A 26052-nucleotide genomic window follows, 5' to 3' on the forward strand; every position below is an offset into this window, starting at 1 on the left:
TCTCCCTCCCCTCTCGCTCTCTCTCTCTCTCTCTCGCTGTGTGATGCTGCAGCTCCAGTTGTCTCTCAGTCTCCAGTAAGCGGCAGTCATGGCGACAGTGGTCCAACCGCTCTCCCTGGATCGAGGTAAGCCGCTCGCAGCTTTTATTTATCATTTCCTCCCGCGTGCTTTCTCGTTTTTTTTTTTCTTTCTTTCCTTTTTCCCCCCTTAAATTATGACCTGTCTCCCGGACCCTTCCCTCCTTTGTCTTCTGCCGTTCGGGTAACCTCGGCAAGGTTCGGTTTGACCCGGCTCGGATCTGTCGGAGATTTCGCTTGCTTCCGAGCTCAGGATGAAGTGAGAGAGAAAGAGCGAGAGAGAGAGAGAGAGACAGAGACAGAGAGAGAGAGAGAGAGAGACGCCTCGTCTGTGCGCGACCTCGGAGCTCTTGTTTATTTTATGCATTCATCCTAATTTTGATGCCGCTCTCCGTGACATTATTCTGGCTCCTCCCCGTCCCGTTCCTCCTCCACCGCCACCACCGATGGATATTTGATGGAGAAAACACCCTCGCAGGCAGCGCTTCCACGCCGCTTACTCCTCATCCCCTATTACGTAACCCCGCCCCGGTCGTCATGTGATCCTCTCACATCTCCGCCGTTTGCTCATCCCGTGAACCGCACAAAAAAACAAAAACCGGAGTCTCATCATGTGGGCTCCTCGTCAGCAGACAGGAGGCGGCACGCTCGCCTGTGGCTGCTGCTGCTGCTGCTGCTGCTGTTCTGGAGACGGCGTTGGTGCGTGCAAATTGCAATTAAAGGCTCTAATGACGGTTCCAGGTCGCGTGAAGCGGCCCTGCCGACTCACCACAGGTTGTGTTTACCCGGAGCCGAGGCAGCACCGCCGTGTAATTGTAGAGTTTGTGGCCTTAGTGCGTGCAACCTCCTGACCTGGTTTGCAGAAAATCGGACAGGGAGATGCCTCCGGGGACGGAACTTGTGCACAATTAGTGCGTCATGTCCTCCAGTTGATGATAAAGGTCCTCTGAGAGCAGCGGCGTCTCTGTGTTTTCTCAGTCTCAACAGTTGAGATAAAGAGCACGAGACCCAAGTGGATGATGTCAAATATTGCATACATTGAGGAGGGATTGAGACGCTTTGGACAGTGTAGGGGGGGACAGAAATACACTGTATTTGGTTGCAAACACAGAATAGAATAGAATAGAGATTCATTGCCATTTGTACAAGTTAAAAACAGGTTGAAACAGGTACATTGGAATTCTTTTGCATTTCCCTGAGTCAGTGTAAAGATACTAATTGTAAAGATACTACAAAATGCCTGTACAGCAAAGGTGCAAACGCTGCAGAAGGCTACACTCCTGAATACACTATGCGTGGACACCAACTTGGACTTGCAGATGGATCAGTACGTGTACAAGAGGAAAAGCGACGGTATTTACATCATGAACTTGAAGGAGACTTGGCAAACGTGAAGCCTGATGCAGGGACCGACCCGGTTCTCAGTCGTGTGCGGTACAGTTTGCAGCCGGCTGAGGATTCTTTTTTTTTTTTTTTTCTTTATCTTTCCAAGCACAATTAGTTGTCCTCTGGCTCCGTGTCACTTCCCTCGTACACCTGGTGTGTGGGTGCAGACTCAGGAGTGACTCAGGTGCCCTTTGCCGGAGTCAAGCCGATCCATATCTAAATGCAGCGCCGTGAAGAAGAGCCGGCAGTCAGCAGCAGTAATGACAGCCTCCAAACGTAAGAGGAAGGGCGTGAAAGGCTGTTTTTATGGCTCCCCTTCACCTTTTTTTTTTCAACTTTTTCTCTCTCTCTCTCTCTCTCTTTTTTTTTTTTAGGAAACTCTATAGCAGAAAATGAAAAAGGTGCCTTGGCCTCGAGTGGCTGCGTGACTGCGTCGGTCGCCGGCTGTGTCGAACAAACGGGCTGCGAGTGTTCATCTCCATGGCTGCTGCTCGGCTCCCAGCCGGGTCGCAGCGGGATGAGAAAGCTCTTACATCAGCGGCCTTTCCTGTTATTGTCGCAGGAAATGACTGTGATTAGCCAGCGCCCTATTAAGAACAATGGACTTCAGCCTCCCTGAACGATTTATTTGCAAATGGTCTCCTTTCAGTGTGGAGATGAAGGCCGGATAGAAAAATAAGAGATAGAGAGAGAGGTGAGGAGGGGGGGTTTGCGGAGAGGTTGCGGGGGGGGGGGGGGGGGGGGCGCTTGATGTGACAGGCTTTCTTTATATGTCACAATAATGAGAGTGGAGGTCAACGTGGGTTCCTTCAGCTGTTTGTGATGCCGTGGTTTCGTGCAAAAACAGATGTCAGAACGTTTTTTTTTCTACTATTCCTCCCGCAGGTGGGATGGCAATCAGAGGTTGAAATCGACTTGTTTTCTTTCTGGGATGTCCAATAAAGAATTCGTTTTGGTGGGTGGCTGCAAACACAGGGCTAAATTTTGAATTTCAGACAAGATATGTATAGTTTTTTTTAATTGGCTAATTAATAATGTCAGGCTAATCCACAGGATTTGGGTTGGGTAGAATATGGAGCCTCATGTCCCTGCAGTAGTTTCTCCAGAACTCCAGCGCTGCACATCCTCTCTGTTTTCCCTCGGAGTCTGACAGAGGTGGTGGTGAGCTCACTAATGAGCTGCCAGACATTATTCCCATTGAATGATCTCAGTCACACAGAGCGATTTGAGGGATTAAGAAGGCAGGTTACAGGCTAACGTTACCGATAGCTGGTGTTGTATAGAAAAGCACGCTTCTTGTTTGTTTGCCTTCTTTTAAGTATCATGCCTGGAGGTAAACACAACCAACGATAACGGCACCGTTGAATGTGCGACGAGTGGCTCCTGGCGGAGTCATTAACCCTCATCCGAGTGATTTATTTCTTCTATCTGCGGCTTATTCTCTTGGCGCTCATTCAGGCCCGAGCTTGGCAAAGAGTTGTTTGGCCTCTTTCGCAAGAATTGCATCCAAGGTTCCATATTCCATCAATTTTCAGATCTTTATTCTTCATCCGTGACTCTGGTATGGCAGCAGCGCACAGTTCATCATCCAAAATAAGCCCAACAAGTCTGCAAGGAATGCTGAAGTGCAGAAAACACCATATTTGGCCCTTTGTTTACAGCCTGCAGCTAAAAAAAAATGTTGTGTTAGCTTCCTGCTAACACTGCTGTTGGACCTTCCGCATGTTCGGAAGGAGACGTAAACGAAGTCCCAGAGGGCGGAGCCAACACCTGGCTGAAGATGTAGTCACTAACCTGGGAGAGGTGTGAGTGCCTTTTATGACATCACAAGGGGCAAGTTTCCAGCTCAGATTATTGTCTGAAAACAGCGACAAAGTGAATTTTGCACAACAAGACCTTTCAGTTCCTATAGTCGAAATTTGCAGCCGCGTTCCCGAGCAACAAGGTCAGAACAGCCTTTGACGGATGCCGCCGTCATTGCCGGGGGGTTGTTTTGGGTACAAAGGAAGGCTGGGAATCAGAGAAAGGTCACTCAAGAGTTTTTTTTGTGCCGGCTGCTCAGGTGGGAAGTGACATTTTCATCAATAAACCCCAAGAGCCGGAATTTTAAAAGAGCTTCTACATGTTGAGTACATTCAATCAAATGAGCTCAGCCTTCAGAAAGGATGTGTGTGTCTGTTTACATTGGTTCGGTTCTGTCAGAGCGACACCTACAAGTGTTGGAAATGAACGAGACCCCGCCCAGCCCGCCATTGCTGTTATAGATGGACCAATCTGGCTCTACAGCCTCGGCTTCTTTAATCAGCGAGCGATGAGGCCGACCTTTAGTAGCCGCCGGCTGGCCGGTGTGGAACGAGCCCCGGTGGGAAATGAGTAGCCGGGCCGCAGCGCCGCGCAGATAATCAGAGTATGTCATCGGCGGGGCGGTCGCTGGGGCGACTAATGCGGAGTGAGAGTCTGTTTGTTTCGCTCGATATGTGACGCGTTGCCCCAGAAATAATGGCCACCGGAGGCTCGTCCTGCCATCAGACCATGGTTCCCGCCATCGTTCACTTCCTCCCCCGTTGTCTGCTGCAGGCTTTAATCTGTCTGCATTGAGATCTCTCTGGAAAAGCCTCGAAAACTGTATTTCAGCCCCTAACGTCAGCATCCGGAGCAGGAACAGGGGCTCAGCTGATCCCCGGTGCGCCCCCCTCAGACAGGAATCAGCTGAGCCATCAGCTGATGTGGACCGGCTTTGAGATCAGCTGATTTCGCCGAGATTAGGCGGCCGAGGGAAATTAAAGTCTGACAGGATTCTTTCTTATTCTTTCTTTTTTTTTCCTTTTGCGGCTCAGCGATGTTCAACAACATCAGCTCGTTTTGACGCAAGTAAAGACTGTAATCGCGACTCACGATCCCTCGCCACGTTCCCACACCTGCTGCCAGAGGATCCTCGTCTGGCTCTGACACCCAGAGACTCTCCGCTTGCTGTTTTGCAACACATCTTCACGGGAAACGTCGGCTCTCTTTGACTTTTTGCAAAAATTGAAAAAAAACAACAACAATCTGTCAAACTCACGATAAGAGCGACCTAGTTGCTCACACAGGCTGCCAGCCGCAGACATCTTCTAGAGCGGGCCCATCTTTTAAGACGCCACCCGGGAGGCCGAGCGTGCGGGTCGTGTTTTTTTGAGCACGGCGGTCCGCGAAAAGCATCTGCAGCCAATGAGCTCCTATAACCCTCTGCTGCGCTGGAGACGGAGGCAATACGGTGAAATAAAGCACTTGATCACGCTCCACCGCGCCGCTCCTCCGGTCGCAGAGCAGGGCAGGGTGACCGAGAGCTTTCTGAGATGGTTTCTGATATTTTGGCAGCCCTGTAAGTCAAGTGAACCCGGGCAGCCGAGGAGAGAGGTCTGCAGTGGCCAGTGGACATTTAACAAAATTGGAAAAGAAATATGAAAAGAAATAGCAGGTTCACAGCGTTGAAGAGCAAATGTGCAAAAGGAGTCTGAAAAAGGCAGAGAGCTGAAAGAGCAGGGCAGAGGAAGGCTGAGATACATGCGGAGCGAGGACGCAGCTGCCAGAGTCTGGCAGAAAGACTGAAAAAAAATAGAGAGAATCATCGATTCAACCAGGAGCGGAAAGGAGGTGACAGGTGCACGATGGCTTTAATATCGAAGTGTTCAAGTTCTGAGGAAAAACAAAACACCTCTGCAGGAAGACTTAAAGGCCCAGCGTGCAGGACTTAGCAGCATCTGGTGGCCAGAAGAAAGAACTGCACACAAATAAACACATGCGCACCCTCATACCCATTGCTATGCTAGCTGCTCTCTTGGCTGTCAGATTAAAATCCGACTGACTGGAGCTGAATTACGACTTTTTAAAAGCAAACATCACGGATTTCTCCTGTACAGGCCTCAAACGGGACTTTAATAAGTTGAGTATTTAGCCTGCGGCGCCGCCTTGGGATCAACTCCTGCTGCTGAGCCGTCAGTGGCGCTGGTATTTCAACATCGCAATGTTTATTCAACACAGTAACATCACGGACGCGTCCAGCCCGATCGGGACAACGTGATATTGCTGCACGCCGCAGCCGCTGCCTCTTTATTTAAAACCCTGATCGCCCTGCGGCTGCATGGATTCACAGACAGTGCACACGATGAGCACAGCGTGTGGGCCTGGAGTGCACGCATGCACACACACACAGGAGCCATTATCTGGCTCCATTTGTTGTTCTCGGCGCCAGTGACTGTGCGTTATCAGCCCTCTTGTGTTTAGCCCCGCCCCCCTCACTACCCTCCTCTGCCAAACTATTAGGTAATAATGTATTATGTCATGTTGCTTCACGACGGATGTGGGAGTCGTTGTTCTGCCCTTAATATGCAGTGGGATATGCACATCTGACCAGCCAGATTTCCACAGCAGCTTCACACACATCAATCTGCATAAGAGCCCGCAAGTTCCATTTTTTTTCTCTGTTTCCTGTTCCTGCCATGGCTAAAAACTGGCAGTAGCTCCCGCCTTTTCCTACTTAATGTTTCTGTTTGATTGCACTCTGGGGCAAAAAGAAAAATTGCAAATTGGTAGCCTTTCAAGACAGGCATTGTGTATTCAAGCGGGATACTTTTTTTTTTTTTTTTTTACGCTAGAAATAATCCAGCAGCTGCATGAATGTCAAACAAGCGTGGCAGGAAGGGGACGTGTTTTCAGTTCCACTGCTTCTGAGCAGCTCGGTGTGAGCCACAGACCTGTTTGATTCACGGCTCCTTTATTATGTTTTTCACACCCCACAAACACAACGTCTCCGGCTGTCAGCTCTGGAACGGCTCAGTGACAGGAGGGAGGGTGGCAGTGTAGTCAGTGGGAAAGCTCCAATGCTCTTGAAATGTCTAATCGAATTTGGGGGGAAAAAACAAAATAATTTTTTTTTTTTTAAATCTGTCTGGGAAGATGGCGCCAGGAAACAGACAGCGTTCCTAGACGCCTCCTCAAACTCCTGCATGCGGATGAGGAAAACGTTGCTAACCAGCACGTAGGAAGAGGGTTGGAAAAAAGACATCTTCCCCTGATGGCTCTTGACTCTGCGTTTAATGAGAAAGAAATGCTCATAAAAGCGCTCGACAGGATGGGAGAGCTCATTAGGACTCACTCCTTAACAAGGCAGAGCGGCATAGTGACCCACTCACCCGCTCGGAGATATTTGCTGAGCAAAAATCAGCCCATCAAAGCTCCTTGTTTAGGTGGAAAACGCCCACAGTGCTAATTAATCTGCTGCTTTCTACAAGAGCAGTTCCAAACTCCCTGAAAGGCTCCAGCGACCCCCTCCAGCGGCCTCGCATTGATAATTATCCTAAAAATCCAACAGATCCTCCAGCAAGGAGCGCATTTAGCCCTCTGTTTACAGCCTCTTGACGAAACGCTGGATGTTAGCTCTAAGCTAAAGCTAAAACGTTTTGTTGAACCTTCCACACATTCGAAAGGAGGGCGAGACAATAAAAGGAAAAGAAAAAACCTTTTGCTGTTTTCTGTATTTTTTAGGTTTTGGTCTCATTGTGTTTTTCTTGCAATCATTGATTGACATGCATGAACAACAAAAGACGCTCACGGCGGTAAATTGGAGATGTTGGCACCTGTTGTTGACGGCCAACAACTCGCAGAGCTTTAACAAGCAAAACATGAAAAGACGAGTGACGAGTGAAAAAGTCAAGCTGGCCGGGAGGACAAAGAGAAGGATAAAAACAACAAAATTTGCTGGTAAAATATGAAAAGGGAGCACCCATTCCAAGAATCTTTGGCTGAAGCGCCGAACCGACGAGGAATAAAACATGATGCGCTGATGAGAAAAAAAAAGAAGGAAGCTCAACGATCAACTCGCTTCCGTCCTGCTTCTGTATGCGGCCCGTCGGTTCTCAAATGGCGGGATGTTAATGAGCCGACTGCGGTCGGATTCGGAGCTCAGACTAATTACGGGTCGAGCGACTCAGCGGACGAGTCAGCAGCAGAGAGTCACGGCTTCAGGGCCTCCGGACTCCACGTTGGGACTCGGGTGTAAATGTCTGGCGGCGCCCACGGCTGGTCGGCCTCCTACGCAAGAAGCGTCGCGTCCGTATGCAAATGAGCTGGCAGCTCATCCCCAGCGTGTTTGAATCTAAAGAGCCGAGCTCCACGGCCACGCCGCTCCACTTCCCAGAATCCATTTCCGCTGAAACCTCCCCATCGATTCGCTCCTTCTTGCACCATTAAAGCAGTTTGAGGTCGTTCGTCTGAGCCCTCATTTCCCCTTGCACACATTTCTCATGTGTTCCCCCCCCCCCCACCCTGCCAGATGTTGCCAGGGCGATAGAGCTGCTGGAGAAGCTGCAGGAGTCGGGCGACGTCCCCGGCCACAAGCTCCAGTCTCTGAAGAAGGTCCTCCAGAGCGAGTTCTGCACCGCCATCAGAGAGGTGAGCCCGTCAAGCCCGTCAAGGCTTTGTCTCATTTTTTTTTTGCTCTTGTTCTTCTTTCTTGTTTTTGTTTTGCTTCCCCTTGACCTTTGCAGCTCCACGCCGCCGCGCTCTTTTGCGGCGCACTTCCCCATCAATCATCGAGGCTCGTGGTCGCGATGTTTCCCCCAAATGAAGCTGTTGCTCTTTCGTCCTGTCAGTTGCGCTCGCCGTGATGTCCATATCAAGTCCCAGGCAGGGTTTTTTTTCCCTCTGAAGGAAGTTTTTACATATAAATGTGAAGAAACTGAAGGGAAATAAGTGCCGTTTATGTATAATTGAAGTTTTCCTATGAGTACATCAGGTTAGGCTCTGATGACTCCTGGCTCAAAGGTCTTTAAAGGAGTCCTGTGACAAGTAGAAAGTGATTGTCTTGTGAAATCAATGCAAACCTTCAGGAGTTCCCGTTGCTCCTGTTCAAAAAAAAATCCATTACACCTTTGTTTACGGAGCAGAAGTTGGTGGAGGACGTGCAGGGAGCCGCTTTGTTTTTGCTCCATACGCAGTGCAAAACTACGACATCTGGTGGTGAAAGACCATCGCCTTACCCCCATGAGTAACTGATGCAGCCAATAGTGAGATGTTTCCTCCAGCGGGATGATCAATGCATAGAGCATTATACATTCATAATGGCTTCATCTCTAAACACTGTTTAAGATTCTGCCCATATTAAATCTGCACCTGTTTCAGCTGCACCGTGAGTGAACCCGTTGCCAGAAAGTTAATTTTCCCAGAGTTTCCCAGCGAGAGCAATATATATATATATATATATATATATATATATATATATATACATATATATATATATATATATATATATATATATATATATATATATATATATTACCTCTGTTTTTATGCTAATGTGTCATGTCTGTTCAGTATTCTGTTGTGTGCTTGTGTCATAGTGCCTTTTATGAACAAAACAATGGCCCGAAATGTTTCCAGCCTGGAACCACGCAGCAGAGCAGCAACAACGCTCGCGCAATCAAATTTGAGATGGCGGATTTTTACGATACCAGCGTAATAAAAACATCAGAGGACGTGATTGTATTAGTGCCTCGCTGCGGGAAACAGGCCAGATTCAATAGAGGAGGGGGGGAGGAGGGGCAGGGGGCATGGGGGGGGGGGGATTGCATGAAAAAGTCACACAGGACGAGAGAAAAAAACAAACAAACAAATAAACACATCCAGATTTAATTCATCTGGCAGCCTGACACTTCTCGTCATTATGCAGAATACAACACCAGCAGCAACTGGATTTAATCCCATTATCTGCTGAATAATAAGCAAGAGTTTTGGTTCTTTCAACCCCATTCTTCAACCCAAACCGCCTCCCGCTGATCGTCCCGCTGCACCGGCTGATAAACTGGGATCTTGGAGTGAATTCAATGTCCTATCTGCTCCGCTGCACCGCAGCGGCGCCGTTATACACAAATGTAATTGTCGCACAGGCGGAGGAGCAAAAAAAAGCGACGAGGCCACAGAAAGATGAGAGCGCAGCTCTGTGTCGGCGGCGCGGCGTGTAAACGATTAGCTGAGTCCTTCTAAGAGAAGCTCTCGACTGTTGGCGGGGCAGTGAGGTTATTACATCAATAGGCGTCAAATAAAAGAGATTTTACTCCCTTATTTTGAAAGAATGACTCATAACCTCAATACTCTTTGTCGAGGCTGCGTGTTTTCCTGAAGAATTCTGATAACTATCATCTGCAACTGGCTGTTAGTTCGCTGTTACTCTGATTTTTTTGGCCTTGCATCTTTAGTTCAGAGGGAAACACGTCAGTAATTGGATGAAATATAAATTATTTTGCGGCTGCATTCACCCCAACAACCAAAACCTCGACGGTAAACTGGGATATTTCAACTCCTCTGTCATGTCCTTGCCTGATTGACTGGTGGAGCCTCTTGAAAACGGGGGCTGCCAAGTTGCGGGCACGCTGAATGGCAACCGGTAGAGATGCTGAGGTGATTAACAGGTCTGTGACTGGAATAGCGGCTACTGCTGCCTCATTACAGTCATCACACCGAGCAGTAAAAAGGAATTGCTGCGCTGCTAAAACTGTCCTTAGCAGCCCATCAGAGAACTGCTGGGAGGAAACGGAGCCACAGTTTATGGGGAAAATCATCACAGAGGTGCTGAAGTTCAGTTTAATGGCTCTGCGTCGGGGAAATTACGGCGTTACGTGCAAAGTTGTACAACAGTTTCGACTCAAAGCGTCTTGAAAAGTATCGTTTCACGTCCTGACTGAACTTGAGGCCCGTTGAAAAGAAGAAGAAGAAGAAGAAGAAGAAGAAGAAGAAGAAGAAGAAGAAGAAGGGGATTGGATGAACTTTCCGTCTCTCACGTTCACATTTCAATGATGTCTCGTGTTGTCGCCTGCTGAAGTCAAACTACGACTGGCTGAAAACATCCCGGAGTTGAGTTTGTCACAATGGATGTGCAAAGAATTCCCACCACTGGTTGTCCCGCCTCAGTCTGTATCTGTCGGGTCTCCTTTTCAGACAAAGAGCTGAAGATATGGAGGATTGATTTTTTCAGACTTTCTGGCTGTGACCTCCTGTGACCTCACATCGTCCCCTGCTCATTAACGCCAGGATCCAGATGCTCCGGGGAGAGCTTCGGATTGTGACTCCGCAGAGAGTTGTTGCTTTTCACTCCGTACCCAGATTTTTAAAAGTCTGTTTGCTACAGCACGATTTCCAAACCCAGCAGGCTGCTGCTCCCGGTTTGAGGTGAAAGAAAGAGAAGCTGAAACTCAACAATTCACAGCAAAAAAAGTGCATCAGGGCCTCTGGAAAGAACCTGTTGAATTCGGAATGCTGATTTTCTTTTCTTTTCCTGTCTTTTTTTTTTACAGAGGTGAAGCATGATTTTGACCTTTGTCTTTTTTTGCTTGTTACCCCCCCCCAGGTCTACCAATACATGCATGAAACCATCACAGTGAATGGCTGCCCAGAGTACCAGGCCAGGGCCACGGCCAAGGTGAGACCTGCTCAGCTGACGCTGCAACACACCCACCAATCAGCCAATCACAATGACAATTAGCACTGAAAGAAAGTCAGAATTCTCCCTTCAGAGAGCATCGAGTTGGGGGCATTTTATCAGAACCAGAGTGTTTCATCAAAGACTTGATGAATCATAATGAACTTTCATTGCCTGGCAGGCAGTTGAAACCAACTCAATTATCCAACTGCAGAGGGGAATCAAGCCCAATGAATTTGCCCTCAATCTAATTTGCTTGAAACTCATCATGCCAACTGCGCCGCACAACACACACAGGAGAGAGAGAGAAAGAGAGAGAGAGAGAGGGAAAGATTGAGAGAGAGAGAGAAAGAGAGAGAAAGGGAGAGAGAGACAGAGAGAGAGAGAGAAAGGGAGAGATTGAGAGAGAGAGAGAGAGAGAGAGGGAGCGAGAGATTGAGAGAGAGAGAGAGAGAGAGAGAGAGAGAGAGAGAGAGAGAGGGAGCGAGAGATTGAGAGAGAGAGAGAAAGGGAGAGATTGAGAGAGATTGAGAGAGAGAGAGGGAGCGAGAGATTGAGAGAGAGAGAGAGAGAGAGAGAGAGAGAGAGAGGGAGAGATGTTTAGAGAACCTCAGATTTCCTGTTTAGAACGTGACACAAGCTACCAAATCTCCAGACGAGCTGCCGCGAGATTCCCATCTTTAATCTGCTTCACTCACATATCTATAAAAATAAATAAATAAATAAATAAATAAACTTTATCTTGCCACCAGCCTTTTTCATCATCTGGAAACTGAGCCCAGAAAAACAAATATGACAGCTCGATAAATTTTTTTTTTTTTTCGCTCTCTGCATCAGATGGATTTTCTTTCGTCTTTCATCCTTTTCTGACCCGACCTGCCGACGTCAAATCAAGTCAAACCGCCATAAAACAACAACGTTCCAATTGGCAGTGAAATCCAGTCCTGGTGACAGCCCTGAGATTTTTGTTTTATTATTAGCGGCGCCTGCTTAGACTCCACCCGTCGAAGACAGAGAGAGACAGAGAATCGGGCAGATGTTTTTTTTTTTTTCCTTTTTTTGTTTTGCCGTCACAAGTGAAGGCGTCAGGAGGGAGATGTTTCCATTTGCAGAGGCAGCTCATCTGTTTTCTTTTGGGTTATTTTCCTTCTTGCTATGCTAGGAGAAGCTCGACACGTCGCACCTCAGCAGGGTTTTTATTTTTTTCCACTAGCGCCTCCACCCGCGACAGATGCTGGCCCCTTTGTGCAGGGGGGGGGGGGGGAGAAGGAAAGAACAAGAATAGAGAGATGTGTTGATGGTGTGAGAATAATGAGATGGAGAGAGGAGGATGAGAGGAGGTGTGGAGGAGAGGATGAGAGGTGAAGAGGAGGAGCGCCGCTGCTTTGTCTCGGGGGCGTCCAGCTGGGTTCAGGCAGGTTGCGGCAGGACGTTTTCTGTAGAGTTGTGCGACAGAAGCAGCGGGGGAGTGCGTGCGTGCGTCTCCGTCTGTGCGTGCGCCCGTGTTAATTAGGTTTGTGGAAGCGCAGACTCCTCCGTCCGTCCATCCGTCACGCTGCCCAGAGCGGGACGAGCGCGCTGCATAGCAATGAAGGCCAACGCTCGGCTGGGCTCCGCGGGAGCGAAGACGTGCACGAGTGCAGTGCAAAAGGCCAGAAGTCTCCCGTCAGACGGTCGTCTTTCCCGGGGATGGTGGAGCTTTGCGAGCTTCCCAACAGGACAAGAGGATCCAGATGTCGACTTCCACTTTGGCGTTCCATGAATCAAGCAACTTCTTTCCCGTCTAAGTGACTAAGCGATGCCGAGAGCAGCAGCAGCAGCAGCAGCAGCAGCGTCGACACATTTTCTTGCTGAGGACTGATGAGATCAGCGGTTACGCCACCGGAGTGCAAAGTATCGTTTGAGTGCAAAGTATCACATTGAGAATCAAATTCTGCAGTGTTGCACAGCTTCAATTCCTTTTAATTTTTTATTTAGTCTTTTGCCCAGCTCCCTGCTGCATCTTTTCAGATTCTCCTCTCAAACCACCTGCAGTCACTCTCCTAGGTACTCTCCTGTAGGCTAAGCTAAAATGCTAAAGCTTCCTCTGCGCCGCGAGCCTCAAGCTACCAAGCAAACTTTCCATTTGGTTTTTCATTTGGTAGCAGTTTAAATCTTCCACACCCACTTCTTCTTAAAGGAAGCCGCTGCTCATCGTAGTAAGCGAGTGTAGTTTCTGTGTTTTTTTTTCTCCTCCCTTTTAAAGCTTATTTGCAAAGCCTCTGCAGTTTAAAGCGAGTATCGAATTCTCCGTCTGAAAGATTCATCCTCTTGCGTTTGCATCGACTGTTTTAAGTCCAGAAGCCGCTGCTGCAACAGTGATGAAACAGGAGAAACGAGCGGGAAAAGGCCTCGGCAGTAGTCCTGGCGAAGAGGTTTTCGTTTTGCGCCTGAAAACTCATCAATGACTCAATTAATCTGATCGGTTTTGGCCCTGAAAACCAGCAGGGAGCACCAGGCGCTGTGCAGGGAGGAAGAGGTGGAGGAGGAGGAGGAGGGGAGGGGGGGAGGGAGGGCTGTTCACCGTCATCCTCACGCAAATAACTTTTATCTCCCACGAGCTTTTGAAATGCCTCCTGTGTGGAAGAGGCCGTGTTGTGTTTCTTTCTTTCTTTTTTTTCTTGTTTCCTCCTCTTCCGTCTTCCCAGACAGCCCGATAAAGTTGTGAAGGTCGACGCGCTGTGTGGCCCGGCAGGCGGCGTCCTGAATGTTGACGAGCAGCCCAACACCCCTCCACTCCCTCCTCCCCTGCCCACTTTATTATTTTTTTTCAGCTTTTACAATAAGCCGGTCGGGGAGGAAAAAGAAAAAGAGCAGGACGGAGAAAAACGAGGGAGCAGACGAGGAAGTGGGAAAAATCGGAGATGGGGGAGGGAGGGGGGCAGATGGGTGGGGTTTGTGGGTGGGTGGGGGGCTGCGGTAGAGAGAGACGGCGGGAGGAGGGAATGTAAATATTGTAAAGGTCGAATATTAAAGCCCATTTTCCACCTCATTATTCTTCCAGCCCAGACTCCAGTGTTGTGGCCTCGCATGACTAATTATCCCAAAACGCTGCCGTCTCGTCCTCCAAGAAAACCTAAGCATAGTTAGCCCTCTGTTTGCTGCTCGCCACTAATGCGTGATGCTTTGATGGACCGCCCGCGTGTTCGCAGGGAGACAAGAAAACAAAACAAAAAAAATTGAGGATGAGGATGAATCTTTCAGACGGAGAATTCGATACTCGCTTTAAACTGCCGAGGCTTTGCAAATAAGCTTTAAAAGGGAGGAGAAAAAAAAACACAGAAACTACACTCGCTTAATGTATTGGGGCCCTTTGTGACATCACGAGGTGGCTGACACGCTCTCTAGAAAAGGAAGCGAGCAGAGAAAATCTTCATTTTCTCGGTAAGTTTGTTCTTGGAATGTGTGAACAGGTGAATCCTGCAGAGTAACAGGGGACCTGGAAGGTTTATCCAGACAAACCAGCCATGCAAAACAACCAGCCGCCCTTTCTTTTCAGACTCTGTTTTTCTCTGCCACCTACTTGTCATGCTACAGAAGAGCCTCGACAGCGAGGCACCTGTGGCATCGCGTCTGCACATTTTCCTTTTTTTTTTTTTTTTAAGGCGGCGGCGGGGTGGGGGTGGGGTCGGGGTGGGGGTGGGGGGGGCATTGTCTGGCTCCCTTTGTTCCCCTGCCATCAGCTTCCCTCAGCCCTCGGCTAACGAGCGCGAGGGTCCCGGGAAGTTCTCTTGGCCCAGGGTTCAAAAGGAGCCCCTGGGCACCGGCGAGCAGCTGGCCAGGGGCTGCGGGGGAGGGGGGGGTGGGGGGGGGGGGGCGAGAGCTGACGAGCTGATCCTGCTGTGTGTGTGAGAACTCGCATGTGCTAATCCGACTTCTCATGTGAAGCGAAAACCCTCCGTCCGGGTGGATGAATCGTCAAGACTTTGACGTTGCAATTTATCTTCACAGAATTTTTTAGAATTTTTTTTTTTTTCTATGAATTTGTGAAAAACAGATGTTTCCGATTTCAGCCGCCCGAGTGCCGCCGTGCGATGCTGCTTTCACCTGCGCTCTGTTTTATAAAATGGCTTTGCAAGACATTTTGTGGCTCTTCTGCCCACTAAAGTCGTGCTGTAGTCCTCCAGATTGGTCTTGGTCTCTAGGCCGCTTTTTAAGGGTCTTGATCTCGTCTCAGGCTCTGAGGCATTTTAACTCGGCCTTGTCTCGGTCTTGGACTGGACGGACTCGGGATTTTTACGCTCTGTTTGTGACACCCAGAGTGACACAAACATTGACACAGACCCTTATTCCAGGTTAAATTATTTTTCAATTTTATGAAACAGAGTTGTTTTTTTGAAAAATTTTCAAAATAGTTGGCAAAGCAGCAAAATGTTAAAGAAAATTATTAAAAAATACCTTGCTGAAAATAGATGTTGCGGTTCCATTTAGAAGCAAACTTTAAACTAGACACTGCTCATTTTCTTCCGTTTTGTTGTTGTTTTTCTTTGATGTATGAAGTCTTGGTCTTGTCTCCAACTTGATCGTCTCTAGTCTTGATCGTGTCTCGGTCTCGGTCGGCGCGCTCTTGAGTACAACACTGCACTAAAGTGGACTTTGTGCGTTCATGCCCTCCTCCTCCTCCTCCCATCCCCCACAGGCCACAGTTGCAGCCTTTGCGGCCAGCGAAGGCCACTCCCACCCGCGGGTGGTGGAGCTGCCCAAGACGGAGGAGGGCCTGGGCTTCAACGTGATGGGCGGCAAGGAGCAGAACTCGCCCATCTACATCTCCCGCATCATCCCGGGGGGCGTGGCCGAGCGGCACGGCGGCCTGAAGCGAGGCGATCAGCTCCTGTCTGTCAACGGCGTGGTAGGCGGGGCCAGTCTGCTCTGGTCCATCGTCTCTGCCCTCCTTCTGTTGTCCACCATGTCCATCATTTGTTTCACCATCACTTCTCCTCCTCCTGCCTCTATTCTTCCACCCCCTTCGTCACCTCCTTCTCTTGATCCTCCTCCTCCTCTTTCTCCTCCTCCCCGCTACCCCTCCCGCAGAGCGTGGAGGGCGAGCACCACGAGAAGGCGGTGGAGCTGCTGAAGGCGGCCAAGGACAGCGTCAAGCTGGTGGTCCGCTACACCCCCAAGGTGCTGGAGGAGATGGAGGCGCGCTTCGAGAAGCTGCGCACGGCCCGCCGGCGCCAGCAGCAGCAGCTGCTCATGCAGCAGCAGCAGCAGCAGCAGAACCTCTCGCCGCAGCAGAACCACATGTCGTAGGTGAGGCGCATCATTGCTTTAAGGGTCAAAGGGGAGATGCGGGGGGGGGGTATTAGCTGTTAGCTTAGCATGTCAACAGCGTCCAGCAACAGAAAACTGGATCTTCCTGTTTTCAGTTCTCATGCCAAGTCTGTCCTCACACATTTATAACACTCAGATATAAAAAAAAGGTTTTAAGAGTTGCAATTTTTTTTTGCCACAGCATTAAAAAAAGGAAAATATTCCCACAGTTCTTGCTGAGTGAATCTCTTGAAGCCGGTTTGCGTTAGCAGGTGTTAAATGATACTGAACATTTTGCATGCACGTTGCAGCACATTTTGCCAAAAATAAAAACATTTGGCCGTCAAAGTCTTTGCCAGGAGCGGCTCGTTGCCTCATCGTGCCATGCGTCGTTGCCGACTTAATAAACGAAGCCTGGTTGGACCCGAGTCAAGTCAGGATGAGCTTCCAGGTTGTCTTTTAACATCCTGGCGTGAGTTTCTACGGTACGTGCCGTTAAAAAAACAAATGAATCGCAGATCGGGAGAATCTAAATGTTGTTGTTTGGCTCTTCGCTCCTCTTCCCACGTCGCCGCTTTCGACGGCTCGTGAAAGCGTGAGCCGCCCATGTGCCGACGCGAGGCTCTGCGAGAGATTCACGAGGAGAGAGCCCGAAAAATATTCAAGCTGAGCGTCGACCCCCTGGCTCCTTCCGCTCCGCCTCCCGTACCTGGAGCCGCGAGTTTGAACGCTGCAGTCGGTCGGGGCGCTCGGCGTTTTCTTCAACATCCAAATTTAGAACAAAAGCTGCTCCAAGTCGAGCCTTCACCGTGTGGGAACATCCGGAAGAAGGGGATAGATGAAAAGTTTTGAGACACTAATGCGGCTAATTCCGCCTAGCCTGGAAGCCCTTCCTGACAGACGGGTGGTGGGTGGGGGGGCAACGTCTCGGTGAAAACGGCCCTGTTTGACGCTAAATCCCGACCCAGCGCAGAGTCTCTTGTCTGGCATTCGGCAGCGTGGCAGCTTGGGGTGTGTGCCCGGGGCGTGGGTCGGTGGGGGTCAGGGAGCTTGAAGCACGCAGCTACAGGCCAGGAGCTGGTCACAGCAGGTGTCACCAACAGACGGGTTTGTTATCGTCTCTGTGTCGTAGCCTGACATTTGGAACAGAAACCAAACCTTCAAATGGGGCTTTTTTTTTTTTTGCTCCTCACTGGACTCAGTCGCCACTAGATTTACATTACGATTCTCCTCTGAGGAACATTCCAGATCCGGTACCTGATCTGGAACCTCCTGGTTTTGATTGAAAGCGGGCAGATGCGCTTTGTCGAATCTGCAACAATCTTCGAGGAGTCGTTCCCATTCTTTTTTTTGTGTGCTTGTTTTCCGCAGGATGATCCAGAAGAAGAAGAAGTAGCTGTGGGGAAGCGGAGGAGAAGAATTGGAAGCTTAGACGGATGGTGGATCTCAGAGGTCTCAGATCTCTCTCTGTGGAGCGCAGGATCCTAAAAAGGGAATCTCTCAGTTGTCGTGGAAACCAACAAAGAAAAAGAAAAAGAGGAAGACTGGTTTTGCCTATGTTTAGTCCTTCCGAGGTCCCACCAGGTTGGAGCCCAGCCGTTCAAGGAGCCCGAAGAAGAGGGAGGCCAACGCTGAAAATTTGCCCAATTTAAATTTGTATTTTTCCCTTCATTGCGTTGTTCTGCTCGAGGTTGTCGACTCTTTGCGGAAAACCTTCTCTTGTGTTTTCTTGTTCCGCTTACAGTACTTTTTTTTCGACCGTCATCCTTCACTACGTGGCTCCGCCCTGCCATCTTTTTTGTACAGTGGTGTTTTTTTATTTAAAAACAAACCCCCCCCAAAAAAACTAATCGACTCCTCGACTGGTGCTCGTGTCTCCAATCGTTTTCTCTTCTCGTGTCCTGGTTTTTTGGATGATGTGAACTCTTTTTTACCTAATGTAACTGTAGCAGGAGATATTTTTTTGTATTTTGTAGGTTTAGCAATAACACCGGCTTTCTCTTTTTTTGTTTTTTTGGTTTTTTTTGGCGTTTCTTTCTCTTTCGGCTTTTCGGTATAAAATAAAATAAAAAAAATTGGTGTACAGAGAGTTTATAGCGGAGAGGCGCATGGGGAGCCGGGTCCCGCTGTAAGGCGGCTTCCTTGTCCAAACCTGCGTCGCTCCAGGAGATTATCCGCTCAAAATGGTGGCGCGGATAAATATCGTGCAATAACTGCCACAGTTTTCAAGCTGAGATTCACCCAGAAGATATATGAGACGTTGAACTCTAATGGAATGTCGCCAAAAACAAGAGACGGAATCACAATTAAGATAATTATAATCATAAAAAAAGTCAGATTTATGTTTATATTTATAGTTTATCAGAGATTTAACATAGAGTTCTATCGTTTCATTAGAGAGTGTCATGTCTCGTTTCTATTTAAGACTTTTATTGTACACATATGAATATCATAGCACAGACTCCCGTGTTTCTCTTTTGAAAGTTGTTTTCTGTCTCGATGGATTGGAAGGAAACTTATTTGTACGTTTTGTCACGAGCGAAACGTGCAAGGTTGAATTCTTAATCATCAACATCTTCGGTGCTACGACGTTCCTTCTTGCCTCGTGTTGCTTAGTTTGCTTGTGGATTGATTCCTTACTGTGGTTTTAGTTGTTCTAGGTTTTGTCAGTAGGTGGCGCTTTTTGTGTTTGTTTTTTTTGTTTTTTTTAGTTTTTGGTCTGACAGTGAATTTATTCTCCTCCTGAACGAAGCGGCCAGTCAGTTAGCTGCATGACAAAAACAGCGGATGCCAAAAGTGACGTGAAAATACTAAAGCTGCGTTCCCCCCAAAAATGGTATTTTAAAAATACAAAACAGAATTACATTGTGGATTTTATGAAGAGAAAGAGCCAATTCCATTTTGACCTGTAGCACATTTCCTGCGCGGCACATTTCTCCTGTGTGCTGCAAGCTGTTAGCTTGTAGGCTAGCTGCCAACAAAGGCAAACTCGATGTGATGCGAAAGGCGTGTCTGATTCATTGTTTGACTCACATTTTTTGCAGAACATCTTAACAAACTTTTTGAACATTTAGGGGTTGGAAAAAAAAATAAACATGACAGGTTCTCTTTCTTAATTGACTTACAGTTTTGAAGCTGACGGTCTGACCACAAAGATGTGACACACGCACACAAAAAGAGACTGTTGATATGCAATTGTGATACTATATTTGTATAAATAAATCTATGTGCTTGTGTACAGTGACCGCTTTGTCTTTGTTTGTTTTCTCTCTGTCAGTCAACTCCCCAGAAATAACTGAAAGGCCATCGTTCAATTCCTCCGCATGGTCCCCTTCTCACAAAAGACGTGCTAAAATCACTTAGCTTAGGAAAGGGCAGAGACACAAGAAGGATGTTTCAGATTGCTTGGAGGAAGGTCCAAGAGAATGACAGTTTTCTAGGGAGGCTGCAAACAGAGTTCTAAATAAGATATTTTTTGAGGGTGGGTCCAGTATTAGCGGCCAGATGACAAGATGCTACGGCTACGGTGATAGCAACAGCGTTTGAGATGAAAGCATTTGCATCGTTGCGATAAAAAAAAAAAAAACAACACTTGCCAGCGTCCGGAGTGCAGAGCCAGAGCGGAATCGATGCAGAACCAAGGCGCTCCTTTTAGGCTTGTCTGTTCGCAAAAACAGAAAACAGAAAGTCAATGTCCTCTTTGTCAGCTCTACACGGCCAACAGAGATGCTTTTGTAAATGGCGGCTATTAAACAGGAAGGCTGATGTCATTTGTCACCCACCTCTTACAGCTTCGACCCCCTCTGACAGGCCTGAGGCGACTTGAAACGCTCCCAACTGTAACGTCAGAAATAATAATAAAAAAAATAAAATAAAAAAAAAATACTCACACAGCGAATACACAAAAGTAATCGTTGTCACAAGCCAAACTGTTTGTCTTTGGAGGGAGAAGAGGTGTCAACTGATTTCTGCACAGCGTTATGAGATTTTTCCACTTCAATAGTTGGGAAATGGTGACTGACCCTTACAAAGTGGATCTGCTCTTTATGTAAACACAAAACGCTCATGACGGTCAATGGAATCTCTAACAGTTAGCAGAGCCCTTCATTCAGTATGAAGCCTTGCAAAGTGGGGCCTTTAAGACCTCCAGCTTGTTGGTTGTCAGGTGCTGTTTAAAAGCGTTTTTGGGGGCATCAATGTGCAGAGTTTGGCCAAAGTGCCTGACTAAAATAAGAAATGCAGCAAAATCACAACAGAGACACCAAAACAATGATGACATGAGGGCAGGAAGTTAAGAGTGAAACAAACGGATGAGGAGATGGTGGCAGCTGGTGAGTCTGGAAGAAGCAGCACAGGTGACAGGAATCAGGTCATTAAAAAAAATTATGAAACTAAAGCAGATTGGCTGGGAGGTGGAAGTGGGACCAATGAGGCAGTTGACCATAGAAGAGTGGGAGGACACTGACGACAACTCATGCATTTAACAACAACAAAAAAAAATTACATTCATATTTTTTTTTTCATTTGTTTGCATCTTTAGTTGTTCATAGCTAACACTAAATAAAATATGTCTTCAAATAAACTGTTACGCAAAAGTGTAATTTCCCAGTGTGATGTCCTCCCAGCTCCTTCCTTTGACAAGTGCAGCCACGAACTGCTTTTAATCCCACTCTCATTAAACACCGAATGAGGAAATTTAACAGGAAGCTGCTTATTTTGCAGGTCAAATTCCTCAGCAATTTCGAGAGACCACACCCCCCCGTGGCTTGTCTCGGTTACTGCAGCGGGGCCTGAGCTTTGACTCCGAGACACACAGGAACATAAACAAATCTGAAAATTCAGCCGGGATGAGGAAGTAGAATGAATCCGATGACAAACCTCTGGCAGTCTGTCTGACGTGAGCAGCCGACGCGGGCGACCGCTCGGCTCCGTGGGCGACTGGCGACACGTGAATCACCGCCGTGCAGCCGAGTGGCACGGCTGACATTTGGAGTGCGGCACTCGGGCGAGGAGGTTTGTAGTGAAACGCAAGCCGCCGTCTGAAAATCCACAGTGAGTCGGCCTGCAGCCTGCGACTGAGCTGCAGCGGTGCTGCCGAAAAGCGCCGTGACCGGCGAGACCGTGCGACCCTCACCTCTGAAGGTCAAACACGTTGTCTTCTGCAGGCCAGGCGCTTCCAACATGAAGGTTTCAGACAAGATTTTTGTTTTCATGACTGTGTGAAAAACGATGCAAAAAAAAAAAAGGAAAATATTGAAAATGGATTTTTTTTTTTTTAGGAGAAAAAGAGAAACCTGAAGTACATTGACTTTAGTTTTTTTTAAATTCAACAGCAGAGCAATTTTACACCAATGAAAAAACTTGAGATTGAGTAAAAAAATAAATAAACACACATACATAAAAAATAAACCTCGACTCTGTCTACGTGTTCTCAGCTACACCCAGGAAAGGACAAAGATGAGTCATAAAACGCACAATTCATCACTTTTGAATTGTGCGTTTTATGCCACACTGACTCATGCATTTTAGGAATGCATGAGTCAGTGTGGCAGCATTAAACCTTCCACTGCCTCCACCACCTACTCCCCTCCCCCTCCCCGACATCCTCCTCCTCCCCCTCATCAAGCACCATTAGAGGCCATTTGTTCTCCGCTCCGGTGTTGATAGCGCAATTTCAGAGTGTCGTCCACGACTCGCACTTGGCAAAAACCAACAGGTACAAACTCAAAGTGCCGAGTTACCAAAATGCAACGCGACATGGCTTGGTTTTATTTTTCAAGCGACGCTTCGCTGATACTGAGCTGGTTTTCTCTACACTTCATTTGCTGTGACTGCAGCCTGAAAATGAAACCAAACCAAACAAAATCCAGCGGCAGGCGAGCACGCAAGTGGCATCATGGAACCTCTTTTGAGTTTCTAATGAGATCTCAGCGCCTTGTTAGTCCTGCAGGAAGCCCAGGTGCGACTTTGTCTCGCTGCTTCGTTGGGATCAGAAGAGCTTTGCTCTCATTTTGATGCCATTTGATGTCGTTGCCGTCGAGACTCCGCACTCGGGAGCGACGCAAAACAACCCACTTATTTTCCCGTGGTGTGTCTTAACCGGCTGGCGTTTTGAGCACAGAGGCGGCGGAGAAAACAGTGAGGAGGAGGAGGAGGAGGAGGAGGAAGAGGAGGAGGAGAAGGAGGAGAGAGCAGGAACCAGACAGCAGTGACTTTTATGCAAGGAAAAAAGTGAAATATTTAATGGGAGAAAAAAAAAAACAACACAGACAAAATAAAACAGACATTAAACAGGCTTAAATACCACTTCAAAGAGCAACAACGATCACTTTAACTGCATTTAACTGTCATCATTTAAATACGTCTCACTGGGTAAATATAGCATGTATAGAATAAATGGCCATTTACATTATTTACATTCTCATGTACAGGACAAAAAGGCCGCCGCCTGCTCCTCAGGTCGCACGCAGCCTCAGCTTTTGGAACAAAATCTACTTCTCATTGTGTTGGTTCATCTAACAAAGTAGCTGGTCTGTTTTTGCTTTTTTTTGTTTTTTGCCGGGTTGGCCCCCTCACAGGACGTGGTAGACGGGCCTGGAGGCGGGGCTGTCCGGCGTGCACGGCTGCGAGTCGGAGCTGCTGGGCGAGAAAGTGCCTGTGGCGGCGGCGGCGGCGGCGGCGGCGGCGGCGGCGGCGTCCCTCAGTGCGGCCGGAGGGCAGCCGGACTCCACCGAGGACAGACGGTCCACAATGCTGGAGAGACACTCCAGGCTGGAGGCTCCGCCCGGCCTGTCGCCAAATGTGTCTGTGAGGGAGGAGCACAAGGTCATGGATCAGACTGCAGAGGTCGACATGTTTCATCTGGTTTTTAGGGCCCTCGATTGCTGATTGCTGTTTATGTTTTGCTATTTAAGTACTCGATTTTTTATTTCATCTTCATTTTGATACTTATTTTTGGCTTCTAAAACTGGACCTGGGTACTAATTCCATACCATCACTGTAAAGGTGAGCTGGTATGACAATAATAATTCTTTGACTTCTCGAACACTTTAACTGAGGCTGTAGGAGCTGAGGTAACTAACTATCTATTTAAAGGGAACCGCCACTGAATTAGTATTTTTCAGAAGATGTAGATAAATATAATTCACTTTTTTCTTACCATTTTTTGCGTACGAGAAGCTGCTGTAGTTTGCGTTCATCTGCTGCCACAATGGACTGTTGCTGTCCGCCTGCAAAGACATCAGACACACAAAAAAAGGTTTAATTAAAGCCTCCAAACGCAGTGAAAAACCCCTTTAAATGGAAAAATGATGAGAATTCTGAGCCATAACGCCGTGCACGAGCCCTTTGCAAGAGAGGTACGGATGGGGGCAAAAAATAAATAAATAAGTAAAGGATGTTCCAGACAGGCTAATAAATCCTGAATTCCAAAGTTATGGAGGGCTTCTTCATTTCACATCCGCCTTCAAGGGCGGCGGCGGCGGAGGCAGCAGCAGCAGCGTCCCTTCCCCCTGGGCTGCGCTGCGAGCGTGGCCAATCGATTCCACCAGTGGAAGCAACACCAGTTTGTGCAAGATGACACTTTTCTGCGAGCAAATCCGCGGAGAAATCCTGGCAGCGGCCGCAGAACATGCACCCGGACTGGAATGCAACAAAAGCACCAAGGACTTTTTTTTTCTCTCTCCTCCCTCCCTTTGCCAGACTCTCACTGAGGCGGATTTAGTTGGTTTATAGAGGCTATAAAGTGTCCGGTGTTGGTGTTGGTGGTGGTGGGAAAAGCTATTAGCCTGTTCCACGGTTTTCATTTTATTCCTTTATTCCCTCCAGCATTTGCTGAGAGGTTTTTCCACTGCGGCCGAGAACGACGAGTTCATCCCGACTCGCAAATAACGACCTTCAGCGGCCATTTAGCTCTGCCGGGGAGATATCTGCGGTGAAAGAATGAGAGCGTGGAAGACGCGCGGAGGAGCAGCATGGTAATTGAGGTGCAGGGAGCCCCGGACAAGATCCTTCGTTAATGGGTTCTGAGAATGGAGGCGGTGGAGAGGAGGGGGGGAAAACTCTGCACAGCAACAATGATAAACAAATAAATGAATGGGATTCACTGTGTCTTCATTATATATATACGACCGTGAGTGCCGTTCGTCGACAGCAGGCACGGAAATGTTTTAGATGTTATCTTCGTACCTTTACATCTTCCTCAGAAGGTCACGCGTAAAGCTATGAAGGTAACATTGCAAATATTTGTGTGTCTGTTATAGAAGAGAAAAATACCACTGAAAAGCAAAGTCTAAGTGATGCTGCAGGGACGGCCTTCTGCCAGCGTGTTTCTGAGTTTTCCTGCGTGCAGCTCTGATTCTCCCTCCGCCGAGCGACTTTCGCCTCGCTACACACCACCGTTTATAATTCGGGCCCCGGTCATGCAGGTTCTTACCGCGCCGTCGGAGCAGTTGGACAGTGGGCTGCCGGGCTCGGAGCCGCTCTCGGCCGGCAGACCGTAGTAGCTCTCCACCTGCTCCCGCAGCAGCTCCTGCAGGCTCTCGATGTAGTGGATGGCGTTGCGCAGGATCTCCACCTTGGGCAGCCGCTGGCTGGGGTTGGCCGAGGTGCAGCGGCGCAGGGCCTCGAAGGCGCTGTTGACCTTCTTCAGGCGCCGGCGCTCGCGCATGGTGGCGGCCCGCCGGCGGTCCACGAAGTTGGACTTGCGCTTGCAGGCCTTGCAGGCCCACTGCAGGCAGTGGCCCGGCTGGTGGGGGGCGCCGGGGACACGGACGTGCTCGTCCTCCTCGGAGCCTGCGGCCAACTCCAGGCCCGGGCCGAACTCCAGGCTGTCCGGGGACGAGGCGCACGCCCGATCGTAGTAGAGCTGCGAGGGCGAGAAGACGTCCATGGCCGGAGGAGTTCAGACGGACGGACGGACGTAGGGAGAGAGAGAGAAAGAGAAATGGGTGCCAGGGACAGAGAAGAGGGCGAGAGAGGAGAGGGCCGAGCCGGAGGAGACCTCTGAGTGATATGAGGGGTCTGTTGCCCTCGGCCCCCTTTTATGCCCCCGGGGGCCGGAGCCCAGGGCCCACATTGGCCAGATCTAATTACCATGGCCCACTGGCCCCAGCAGAAGGCAGGCTGGGGGTGAAGCCGACTCCCCCCCCCAACCCCACCACCCACCACCACCTCTCTATTGCCCCCCCCCCCCCCCCCCGCCCCTCCTGCCGAGCTTCCCACATCTGCACTCGGCTCATCATCAGCACTCATCAAGCTCCTCCGCAGCCAGGGCCTTTTTCCGCCGAGCGGAGGCCACGGGCGCGACGCCGGGGGGAAAGTTTTCAAGTATTTTCAACGGATTCTCCCAAGATGTGTCACTTTTCTTAAGCCCCCCAACAACCCTGCTTCTTTTTCTTTTCTTTTTTTCCAAGGCCCCTGTCGGGAACGAGGGGTCACTCGGCTACAAAGACGTAAAATATGAAAGAGGGAGGCTTTTCGTGTGAAAAAAAAAAATCATAAAAATTGAAATGAATGAGAAGGTGGGTCGACCGCTTGTGAGGAGTATGCGGGCCGGATTTTACGGTGGAGGCGTCGGCGGCAGCGTTGCAGATGCGGCCCAGCTGCAAACGGGAGGTGTAACATTTCAAGCCTCGCGAATTTACATCGCAGTGGCGGCGGCAGCAGCAACAGCGGCGGCAGCAGCCATCCTCCCTGTTTGCCGGCACTCATTTGAAACAGTAATGACACAATTAGCACCAGGGTGTAACCCCCCCCCCCACACACACACACACACACACACACGTCACCCTCCCGCACCGTTCAGAGGCCAAACTTTGAGCGTTAGGAGCCGGTGACAAGTCCGGGGCC

At 48.9% G+C, this 26052-nt stretch overlaps 2 protein-coding genes across 3 annotated transcripts; one reads left to right on the top strand and one right to left on the bottom strand.

Annotated features, from left to right (window-relative positions):
• On the top strand, positions 1-23609 carry lin7a (lin-7 homolog A (C. elegans)). Of its 2 annotated transcripts, none has more exons than XM_076030052.1 (6): positions 1-125; positions 7774-7892; positions 10843-10914; positions 15593-15802; positions 15985-16203; positions 23599-23609. In XM_076030052.1, exons 1-5 carry the CDS (start codon positions 89-91, stop codon positions 16201-16203), a joined length of 657 nt encoding a protein of 218 aa, XP_075886167.1. In that variant the 5' UTR covers positions 1-88; the 3' UTR covers positions 23599-23609. The 2 variants fall into 2 exon arrangements, with proteins under 2 accessions (XP_075886167.1, XP_075886168.1); XM_076030053.1 differs by lacking the exon at positions 23599-23609 and adding an exon at positions 17575-19447.
• On the bottom strand, positions 22432-25228 carry myf5 (myogenic factor 5). The gene is made up of 3 exons (XM_076030051.1): positions 24638-25228; positions 23363-23432; positions 22432-23008 (listed from the first exon to the last, which is right to left on the bottom strand). Exons 1-3 carry the CDS (start codon positions 25091-25093, stop codon positions 22776-22778), a joined length of 759 nt encoding a protein of 252 aa, XP_075886166.1. The 5' UTR covers positions 25094-25228; the 3' UTR covers positions 22432-22775.
• Positions 25229-26052: the final 824 nt, after the last annotated feature.

This window comes from Nelusetta ayraudi, unplaced genomic scaffold (assembly GCF_046127955.1).
Source record: "Nelusetta ayraudi isolate G7.1 ecotype Tasmania unplaced genomic scaffold, CSIRO-AGI_Nayr_v1 ptg000027l, whole genome shotgun sequence".
Classification (NCBI taxonomy): Eukaryota; Metazoa; Chordata; class Actinopteri; order Tetraodontiformes; family Monacanthidae; genus Nelusetta; species Nelusetta ayraudi.